Source organism: Papilio polytes, unplaced genomic scaffold (genome assembly GCF_000836215.1).
Source record: "Papilio polytes unplaced genomic scaffold, Ppol_1.0 DF821067.1, whole genome shotgun sequence".
Lineage (NCBI taxonomy): Eukaryota > Metazoa > Arthropoda > Insecta > Lepidoptera > Papilionidae > Papilio > Papilio polytes.
In genome coordinates this window covers 1,640,264-1,652,402 of record NW_013528137.1, presented here as the reverse complement: position 1 = coordinate 1,652,402, position 12,139 = coordinate 1,640,264, and the positions used below count along the sequence as shown (strand labels likewise).

Sequence of the window (12,139 nt, the reverse complement as noted above, 5' to 3'; positions counted from 1 at the left end):
CATTATATCTTTCAATATAAAAACGTCATTAAATCAACATATAAAACATTGATTAGTATAAAATTGGAAAGTCGACAACCGTTCTCTCCGTCCAATTAATGGTTCACCGCATCCAGTGCTCCAGACAAAATTGTGTGAGATCGAGCTGTCACCAGCAATCGATAGCTCCTTTGTGTTAGATAAATAGTCCTGCCAAAGTAAGCCAACTTACAACTTGAAACATCTACAACTAGGGTAAAGCTACTAGTATAGTATTATATTGTCTGTGGTTTAAAATACAATTTATTCAACAATTTTTTTTTCTTCAATCTATATTATTTATTATTAATATTCTAAAGAGGGAAAATTTGTATTTTTGGATCTTTGTACATATTGAAATAACTCAAAAACTACTGGGCCGATTTCCAAAATTGTTTCATCATTCACAAGCTACGTTATAACTGAGAATGTAAACAATATAGCCAATCATAGGCTACAAAATGCCAAGCCTATCATAGGTTAAAAACGTAGCCTATCATAGGCTACATTTTTCTCATTTTTATTAATTCCACGCGAACGAAGACGCGAGCAAAGGCTAGTTCTTTATATTTAAATTCAGAATTAAGATGTGCAATAAAATACTTTACTTAAATTGTACTTGAACATAATTGCAGGGGTGTTCCAAACGTGTTTATCACAAACATCTACGAAACTCGAAGTATTTTTCATTAAAGTCGACGCAGGAAAATTTCATTTCCTTAAGCGATATTGTTATTATATTTATCATTCTTGATCGACGTCCGCTCAATTTACTCGAAGTAAATGAAGCATAAAATTACTTTATCAAAGTATCAGAGTTTTTATTTTAACTGAAGAATTCCTTGGAACAATACTTTGTTTTTATAAAAAGGACAACTCGGATATAATGATTAAATATATTCAAAAATTATCCTAAGATTTTCTTTAAATGTTAGATTTTATTAATAGTTATGGCATTCTAACACGAGAGTTTAGCTACTCGAAAAAGTTTGTCAATTATAATTGATTTGAAAAATATAACTGGTAATAAAATATATAACTTTCTCAACGTATAATTAACGAAGAGCACATGACATTGCGCATTTATAACATCAATTTAATGTTAACACCTACAGAGAATCAAACCGCAAACCAACAGCAAACTTCACAAATTTCCCAAAGCGCATCAAATAATTTAGAACCTCTGAGCGAACTCGATGAATATTCAACACGAAGCGACCTTCGTCCAAATTCAACTAAATTTAAGGGTGCTTTCACATTAGGTGGAAATCTTCGAATGCGCAGTTCGCGTAATGCGTGCTTACCTCTCCCTAACTGCGCAGATTCATGACTGCGAACAAATGAAATCGCGCAGTTCACGATTTGGGTATGATGTGGATGCAACCTAACGTCTGTTACAAGTTCTGATTTTAATGAAGTGACCGATCGTGCGGATCATTTATTAAAGTACACCTGGTTATAGATATTATCAAGAGTATTCTAGATTCTAGCTTTGATTTTATGAAAAGTCAGATCAATTTATGATTTAGAAGTAACAAAATACTGACATAGTAATATTTTAACTTTAATTATGAAATGTAACGCTACACTCTCGCCATCTAGTGATTTAGTTACTCTAACTTCAGCCTCAGTTATAAATCTTTGATTAGATGTATTTGTATGTAAACACTAATTGCAAAGGTTTAAAGTAGAAACTATAATGCAGTGCTAAAACAAAACATTCAAATGGAATGTCTTTGATTCAAAATTTTTACTTCTTTACTGACAATAAAAAAGTGAATGCCCGAAAAAGGTTAAAGCAATAAGTAGAGTTTTATTCAATTCAATCCGTACTGAATGTAGCTTCGTCCATCGCTCCCCAGGGGGCGCGCGACTACTAAAGTTATCGAAGCGTAAACGCCGAAGCATTATTTATAAGCTCACAAAACTTGCTAACTACGTATCTATTTCAAAAGAGATTCGTGTAGATTTTACAGTGAAGTATTGAATTATTCTTTTTATCAATGTTTTATTTATTAACTAGCCGTTGCTCCTTCGTCCCCGTGAAATTAAAAAAATAATATAGCCTATGTTAGTCACTGGTAAATTATATTTCTAATGGTGAAAGTATTTTTAAAATCGACCCAGTAGTTTTTGAGTTGTATCAATACCTACAAAAAACAAAAATAAAAATCTTTCCTCCTTATATCAGTACAGATTTGAATATTTATATATAAAATTACTTCGGCACTTATTATATGAAAAAATATTTTAATTTAATCCGTTTTAAGTTAATCCGTACTAATATTATAAAGAGGAACAATTTGTATTTTTGTATATATTGAAATAACTCAAAAACTACTGGGTACAGATAGGGTACATTTTTTAATTATATTTTATTTCACGCGGACGAAATCGCAAGCAACAGTTACTTTACTTTAGGTGTTTTAACCACTCGAATCGGAAAACTATGAATTTACTGCAGATATGTAAAGCCTAATCATCTGATTTCGATTTTCAATAGATATATTTAAGGTCAATATTCGTCTCTTTGTCATCTTACTGAAGACCTAGGTTAGTGCTCTTTAATGTTCTAGTCTACTGACTCCATTAATGTTAGACCATCAAAACAGTAATATTAACAAAACATTTATATGTAAAATGATAGTATAGCTGTTTTTATAACAATAAAAAATTCTCATTTAAAATTTAATAGGTCAACGCATTTCTCGCAATATTGCGTATTGTTGTTTAAATGGAACTGGTATTGTTTTGCTTTTTAAATATTCTTAGGTTTACGTTACATGGTCTCCATACATATAGCAATTAAAAAAAATATGAATTACATGAAATGAATGAACTAAATAAATAAATTAATGAAGCAACTACACGTGCTTTTTATTAGTTTTTTGCTCATAAAATGAGGCTTTTAGACGTATTATATGTAATTCTCATTAAAGAGTTCTTACTACATTTAGATTATTGTCGCCTTCTTGTGTATTATCCAAAATTTTTATAATATCGTTTAATCGATTTTTTTGTTTATGAAATTTAAAACAGCTTAAAAAAGAGTATAGCGAAGAATCTATCTGTTTTACGCTTACTTATTGTATATAAGGTACAAAATTACCTAATAATCCGATGTCTAGACGAACGGCACTTAAATGCCTCGTAAAATAGCATTAAAGACTTAATTATTGCTGAGTAAAAAGTATACAGTGAACAGAAAATATTAGCTACTAGCTTTCGCCGGTGACTCCTTTCGCGTAGAATAAAAAAAAACAAAAGTAGCCTATGTGTTCTTTCAGATTTTGCTCTAAACCTGTGCCAAATTTCATGGACATCCGTTCAGGAATCCGTTTTTGGGTACATACGCTAACAAACATCCATCCATCCATCGTAACTTTTGCATTTATAATATTAGTATGAATTATGAAGTGTGATTAGTACGATTAGTATGATATATGATATAACGTAAGAGAATATATCAATCTTTCTATGTATTGTCGACGTGTTTCACTTGTCAGTTGGACCGTGTAACCGTGATGAGCAATGTTCGCACGAACTGGTTCAGAATAATCTGTTTGAACAGTTCACTGCATCTAATGGCATTACATTACAGTCACATTCTTTGTTAAAGTCATACTTCACTATGTTTTATTCAACGAAAAACTCGCACTGTTAAATCTCGTACAGAAATAGTTTTGTATTTTTGTGTTTGAATTCCTAACCTAAGAAATATATTTACATTGTTAAAACTACATTATAGTGGTCGAAACCCGAATGATTAAATTTGAACAGAATCTAGATGAAGCGACCTTCATGCATATTCAGCGGAGTCCCTTGACACGGTATTTATTTTAAAATTGTCTCCCAAATCAAGTTTTAGAGTTGAAACAACTCGCTTCCCTCATTTCACTCAAAATTTAGAACTCTTGCAACTTTTAAAATAATTTAAAATTAAAAAAAAAATCTTTTCCTTAAAACATTACAATTTCGTTTTATAAATATACAGCAAGACTATGAATTTTATGTATAAGCTATAAACAGTTGTGAAATTAGTTTTTGTATAGGCCTTTGAAATATTCGACCTAGATACCTTCACTATACAAAGTTTTGCTTTATAAAGATTATGCTCTTGTATACTTTGTGCGGATACAAAGTAAATGCAATGCTGATGAATTCAAACTTTAACTTTCAAATGCTAATTCACGGTGAAAAGAAGCTAAAATACTGAAAAGTATAAAAATAAATCCAAAAATCGTAAATGTTAAAGACAAGGAACTAATGAGACGTTAAAAATACACTAAAGAACTCTTTTAGTGACTTATTAACGACTCTGTGTGCGTCAGTAAGTTATAATAAAAGCACGTAACAAGAATGGAACAATTGTCTCTTTGCGTGAATTTGCATGATGGGGCGCATAACGAGATGTACTCTTAGCGCCTCTAGTCATCTCATCGGCCTGGAAGAGCCTTGTTCACGTAATCTGTTGCTTTTTGAGGCAAAGACCATACTGCTATAATACAGTTAGTATATTTATAAAAACAACCTTTGAATTTAACACTAATTTACACGTATCTATATGAAATTGTACACACTCTGCCGACATCAGTTATCATGTCACTAAGGGACAGGTAAACAGTCAACGACTTACTGTAGATTTACTAAATGTATACTATGTGATTTCTATTAACTGACTCTTAAGGCAAAGAGTAATATTCGTACTTTTAAGTGGTTGCAAATTCACGTGAATTTCTTTCTAAATTTCAGCGTTATACACTTTTTCACCAAATTAAATTTAACTGTGTCAAATTTTACGTTCATCTCTTCGCACAATTTCACGTTTATAGATGTTATCTGCAACATCAGGTACTTATAAATATGTAACTATTTAAAATTAAAATGTAACCTTGTACGTCATACTGTTAGCTTGTTTTCCTGCAGTTGGATACAATCAATAGTCGTGGCTGCATCCTCCGGTCGTCGCCGCGACCTTGGCGAATTTAAACGCCGAATCGATGCCGCTTCTCTCTGTGCCAATTTTCTGATTGCATATGCTAACGAATTTTAAAGTTTACCACTTCATTATCTATTTAAGCTTCTGGTTAAGGTTACCTAGATATTTCCAACACTGCCGAATGGTTTGTGAAGTTTGAAGGTTGTTAATGTTCAAGAAAATCTTAGTTCATTATGTAGATTCACCTAATCTAAACTTCTATACTATTATAATAAAGCGTAAACACACACTTCTTTGTTGCCAAAGATGTCAGCAATTACAGCATATCTTTGAATCATTCTTTTTTTAATAAAAAGCCCTACACTTACGTCACGCTTTAGGCTATATATTTCACACCATTAAACTTAGGGGGTAAATATATTTTGGATAAAAACCTTAATGTGAGAAAGAGACCATAAGTTGCTGCCAACAACAAGGAAGGTTGCCATGGTTTGTCATAATGTCATGTCATTTTGACATTTGCAATTGATAATTTTGACACATGTAAACAACAAAATAAAATTTTCATAATTCTATGCAGATGAAGTCGCATGGGAACAGCTAGTATTATCATACAATTATTAATTATCAATGTAATGAAAACGTCTCTAATAATAATCATAAAATAAATCGAAGTCTTTCAGTTCGCACTGTATCGCGTAGTTAAAGAATTTTCGTTATTTCCCGCCAATTTCCGACCGAAGATAAATCGTCATTTATCGGTTTGTCGATATCCGGACCTCATCAAAGACTTTTCAACAAGAATGGAATGTTCCAGAGGAATAAGTATTATATACGTTGCGATATTGTGATCATTTGATGGTAGACGAATAATATTTCCCGCCCACTTAGAGGTACATAAGAACAAGAAAATGACGAACTGGTGATGATGCCTAAAATGTTCGTGTAAGCTAAAAGGTGTGTGTAACCTAAAAGGTTGCCGTTGGGCGATCGACCAGGAAGCTTGACTGAAAGGAGCGCCATAAATCTGCGAATTACGGTAATAAAAGGCATATCAGAAATATCGCCCAGGGCGCTAGTAGGACACTGGGCTAGCTATAAAGGACACTGGGTACCACAATATCTGTATAATCTCTCTCCTATAGTCAGAAATTCAAGTTTGCATTACAAAGGACATTTACAATTCCGAATGGTGTAACTTCAACAAAAAGCTCCCTCGGCGGCGACAAATTCACAACTTTGATTAAGGTTCTCGGGCGACGATGTGACCTTAATGTACAAACTTTGCTTCGCAATTTCATGTTGATACTATTTAATAATTTAAATCAATCTCTTTTTTTTATATAAATAGATTAAAGCATAACTAACCTCCACATTCGGATGTTAGTTATGAATGTGGAGGGGTACACCGGTAGAGGTAGACCTAGAAAGAGATGGATGGATTGCGTGAAAGGTGACATGATAAAGAAGGGAGTGATGACTGAGATAACGGATGATAGAGTGCTTTGGAGGACCGAAAACACAGGACGCCGACTTTGCGGGAGTAGGATAAGGCAGGGGAGATGATGATGATGAAATAGATTAAAGCAAGAAATAAGTTCACCCGAAGTGGTTTTTCTGTCTACCACCTTTGCACAAATAATTGTCACATATTTTTCTTATAAAACTACCTCTACTACATAAAACGCCCTTTGTCCGTTAACACTCTACTATTTGGGATTACACAGAATTATATGAGTACATTTCCATGTATTGTACTGATCAAATGTTTACAATTCTTGCTTTATTTTCCACAAAAGTTTATATAATAGAATACTTTTCTGTGATTTAAAAGCATTTAATTCGTTATCCGCGCAGCTGCAGGTTATCTGCTTGCGACTATTATCTCTCACCCAATTTCCGGACGACAGAAAACCAATTTTAAGCTCAGTGACTGCTCCGTTGGGTACAGATAAAATATGGCAACGAAACATCGACGTAAAATGCGAGAACCTTTCATTTAGTATTTCATTTAAACTTGAAAATAAAAGTTACCTTTCTTTTAAGCTCAATGACGATTATTCGTAATTTATCTTTGATTTTAAATCTTTTGTGATCCAAAAACATTTGTTCAAATACACGAAGAAAAATAATATTCATAAGAAAAGGTCGACTCTGGCATGGTTATTTCAATAAAATATGACTTTACCACAAACATGTGTTTCTGCCAATTCTGCAAGCTGTTGTTTTGTAAGTAAATTCTTTATCACGCGATTTTTTTTAATCAGAGTTTTTTTAATAATTAAAGATTATAACTAGCCCAACAACATGTTCTATATAATACGTGCAGAAATATAACAAATGAATTGTTACGAAAACATCGTATAATTTATTTTTCTACAGCGTTTTACGGAGAAATGATTTATAAAAAACATCGAATTTTATAAATGGCTGTCGTGTTGCTAAATAAAAACATAAGTACTCGACTTTTCGAAGTAAGGCACTTCAAAGTAATTCAAATTACGTTCACTCAAAGCGATTGCTTATTACACTCAAAATTTTCCGCTCATAAAATCAGATCAAAACAAGAACTTCAAACGATAAAAAAGGTATTTAACGAAGAAAATCGTACTTATCCAATTCGCGCAAAATTAAATCTCTCTTGTTATAATTAGAAAAGCTTTTGTTGGCATTTTTTAATTTCACAATGCAGAGACGAGCCGCTCATTAATCCATTTCTGCACACTTTTCGCTTAATTTCAAGTGTACGTAGTTAAAAGTTCTGAGAATTCTGAAAAGTTCTAATTTAGATTCTTTTTGCGGTACCCTATTCGATTTAGACATTAAATAGTTCAAACGGAAATTTGGTCCTTTGAGTCGGATACTTTAGTCCCTTTTCAGTCCCATCCTCCTTCTTATAAGAATAGGGTGGTAAGGGAATGTGGATTTGACGGTGCAGGAGACAAAGAGGAAATAACCTCTTTATGTGGGTCTCATCCTCCATCGATTAAGGGTAGGCAACGCATCCGCAATTGCAATTTAGGTGGCCGCTTACTCGTTTTGTCAACTTATGATATAAAAAAAAATTAAAGTTAAAAAGTGTACAAACGCAAGTAAAATCATTAACTAGGTATTTTTTGTTTGTACAGGATAAACATTATCTTTGTATAATGGCGTCGGACTCACCAGACCAGAATCTCACGCAATACTTCAGTTTGTGTAATGATTTCATACACGCTGCGAGACTTAGGGAAGGAAATGTCCTCATACATTGGTGAGTACTTTAATTTCCAGCCGTTTAATAATTTTGAAGTTTGATCTTTCACATTTGAAAACTCTTTAATTATACATCTTACTACTTTTAGGGGTATTATATCGATAATATGCGCTAATAGCATTAGTAAAGAAAGGCTATCAAGGCCAATGTAAACCTGGAATAGTAATTAATACTGCGTCCAAAGCCCCAAATTCATTAAGGTACATACACAAGAGAACTTTATTTAACGAACGTCCACTGTTACGTAATTACCGTTTGAACCCAACTAGGGCAGAGGGAGAGGGTTCGAACCGCTATAATAACAATAGACTACCAATATTACTTCGACTGTCAATGTAATCGTTTCATACTGGCAACTTAGAATTTTCATGTTTGATTAATTAAAAAGTTCAAATTCCAATTTCAAAATTGTTGGCTCTCTTTAAAAAAACAAGACTTTAGAGAAAGTAGGTCAAGTTTTAACTGGCACCTTATGTGTCGTAATGTCCTTCACTACGCTCCACTGAGATCTAGAATGATGGACGTTTTTTCTCCTGAAAGCACTGAAAGATCCAACGTCAAAGGGTCCCACGTATTTTACTAGAATTTATAATATGAAGTTGTACACTGAATTTCTATTTATTTTTCATTGCACATATGTTTTAAATGAAAAATGTAAACTCTTACCTTTATACCGCAAATGTTTTTTTTATATCGAAATAAGCCTCACAGAAGCTTGCCTTTATATTGCCACACTCAGATCCGCATAATAGTAGTTTTTTAGTGTACATTTCTTATGTGCCATTTTTATATGATGAAATATAAGGATTCACTTGGTGATCAGCGCAGTTAATGTACTACAAAAAGAATAATTCAAATTACCGAACTGTATGACTTTTTATTTTTTTTTTGTATCCAGTTTAGCTGGTATGTCTCGCAGCGTGACAGTCGCAGTGGCATATATAATGTCGGTGACACCCCTGACGTGGCGCGAAGCACTCAAAGTGGTGCGTGCGGGCCGCGCTGTCGCCAATCCTAACCTCGGCTTCCAGAGACAACTGCAGGATTTCGAAACTTATAAATTAGTTGAGGTAATTTGTAATTAATTACCTATTTAAATTAGTTCAGATTTGTTGAGATGGAAATTTTGGCATACTTTTCACCGGATAAAGGCGTTGCACTTATCTAGAATAAAAAGGTTACGTTACGAAAATGTTTGCACGAATACGTGATAAACCCTCTGAACCTTGGCCGGAAAGAAAAAATATTTCTTATTATTGTTTAAATTGCAACTTCTTTCTTCTATTCATGGGACAAAGGAATTTTGCTTGCGTGCGCTTTCTTTGTATTACAATGTGACATTTGAATTAAAAATGCTTTACATTCGCGCCTTTTTACATCTGCTACATTGTTTTTTATTTTAATGAAAACCATTCTAACACATTTAAATATGACTGTGCCATTATTATTATTTTACCTGTTAAATCAACAATTTCTGTTTGCTAATTATATGCAAGTGCCTTAGAGCCTGTCCCACCACTGGCTGATAGACGCTCAGATAGCTTAAAAATGACGTCACTGTCAGATAGAATAACAAAATCCAATATTTTCATTACATATTTTACAAGTTGCATTGTTATCTGATAATTTACAAGAATTCCGTTAGTCCAACTCCGACATATGTTTTTCTTACATTTTAGGAGAGGCGACGTCTCAAAGAGAGGTACCCATCGCTTGCGTTAGCAGACAGCGATCTGGCGGAGTGCCGTGTTATGCTGGATTCGTACCAGCTCATGCTGCGGCAGAAGACCATCTGCGAGGGCAAGTGCGCTATGGGCCGGCAATGTCCCACCGGTAATATCGCTTTACTTTTAAATTTTGCAAAACGAGTAAGGTATAGGTAGAATTACGAAGACGCTGCCCATAGATATTTAAAATAAATTATAGGTTGCGAGTGCTTTGAACTATGTCTACGGTCTATAGACGCCTCCTGATTTGTGTTCAGTTCGAGCACCCAATTCACAATAGTTTTTTCAATTCACAATTCACAAAACTTTAATAAACATTTTAGAATTAACTAGATAATACGTTAAATTAAGTCACACATAAGTAACAATTCTTAACAAAGCTCTTTTCTCGCTTTGTACGCGCATTAACACAGATGTAATTGAATACGGAACAAAGAACATGTGCGCTGCAACGACTAGAGAAATACGAGTAGATGCCGCATAAAAACAAAAGATATTATCTAATCTCACGGACCAGATGCGACTTTGGGGTTTATCTGCTTTTGTGTCAGTTCCATTTCTCAAAAAATCTTACTAACATTATAAAAGCGCGTTTGGATAGATGGATGGATGTTTGTTAGAGTTTTTGGCCGAACGGTAAACGGATCTCGATGAAATTTGGCATATATATGTAGAACATTGTCAAAAGAATAGTCTACTAAGTTTTTTTTTTATTCCCCGCAGACGGAGTCGTGGTCGAAAAGTAATGTGTAATAAAAATGTGGTTAATCAAATCGTTTTATCACACTTATGCTAGGTTGCTGAAGTTTCCATTTATTTTATCATTACCTAGTGATTCATTAGTGTTAGGTTAAACTCGGTTTCAAAGTAGTCAATCTCGAGTTACGTATTTCCGAAACGCATTTCATGAAGTTATAGAAGCAATACCTGTAACGAATCCTTAAAATTAGCTGGGAAACCGGTCATTAGACATCTCAGAAAGATATCACGTACTTATATTAGGGGGTTAACACCGTCATCAGGGTGGCAAAGAACTAATGTTACTATACGATCAGGCGTGTGCAGGACGGGGTCGAAGCGGCAGCCGCGTGCGCGCCGGCCATCAGCCGCCGGGGGCGGGGAACAGGGCGCGGGCGCGGGGGGACTGAAACGGTCGCCCTCCACTCTCTCCACCACATCCACGACCTCCGGCTACCGGCCGCGCTCCTCGCCAGCCGGACTCTACAGTTACACTGGACGTAAGTATCTGGAACTGTGTGTTTTGACTCCCACACGTCTTGCTATCTCTTTCATTATCTCTGAGAAAAACAGTGACATAGGACAATTGACAATATAAAATCACGGAATATGTTCTAAAGTAAAAAGTACTTCTGAACTGTAAAACCGCGAACGACGCTGACTGTACCTTGCTTATAGTTTGTAAGTTTATTATCGTGTATTTTATGACTATCTCATGTTATTGCGTCTTTATTAGTTGGTTCATCATTCGTTTATGTTTACGAAAATTGGATTGTAATTTGATTAATAAATAGCCTATTAAAATGTTCGAAATCGACCAATATAAATATGTTTAAGATCCGATTAATTATGTATTTGCCTCTCGTAGCGTCATTTAATCCCTTAATTTCATTTCGCGTAGATTAGCTCAATCACAGAGCCGCGTTTCGCCTTTAATCATCGTAATTGGAGACGAACATCATTAGGCTAAAAGGTTTAGTAATTAACTGCGCTAGCTCTTTGCTATCTGTGGTACAGTTTATGAGTAAAAATTTTGCAAACTAATATGAAACGAAAAATGGCTGGAATTTTATGCAGACTTTTATTCCGGAATGCGACCATAATATCTCGGGGGATGTTAGGGGAGAGGTGGATTTACGTGGCAGGATTATGCGGTAAAACAACGTGAATACTATTACGAAAATCATTTGTTTTGACTTAGTTTTTCTTAAGCATAAAAAACAAAAGCTACCATAAGCACCTATATCTTGAGTTACAGGTTCGTCTAACCTTTTTGGCGGGAAGTGTGGACTTTTGATTTTATTTGGCAACAACTTTTACTAGAGATTCGTTGAATTTCTTTATGTTGGTAATGGTACATCTTATCTTTGTTACAACAGCTACATCGAGACCGACCAGGTCGACCTCAGGTCTGAGCGTGACGCGGGTGAGGGACGCAGTCGGCGGGGGCTCCGCCATGGC

General features: G+C 34.4%; 1 protein-coding gene across 1 annotated transcript in view; it reads left to right on the top strand.

The window, feature by feature from the left end:
• LOC106109664 (dual specificity protein phosphatase 22-like) overlaps window positions 1-12,139 on the top strand; it is a 15,075-nt gene that overhangs the window by 2,800 nt on the left and 136 nt on the right. The window contains exons 3-7 of the mRNA XM_013291248.1: window positions 8,086-8,210; window positions 9,112-9,283; window positions 9,893-10,046; window positions 10,996-11,178; window positions 12,058-12,137. Coding sequence (XP_013146702.1) covers window positions 8,086-8,210; window positions 9,112-9,283; window positions 9,893-10,046; window positions 10,996-11,178; window positions 12,058-12,137 — 714 coding nt within the window. The remainder of the gene's footprint in view (window positions 1-8,085; window positions 8,211-9,111; window positions 9,284-9,892; window positions 10,047-10,995; window positions 11,179-12,057; window positions 12,138-12,139) is intronic.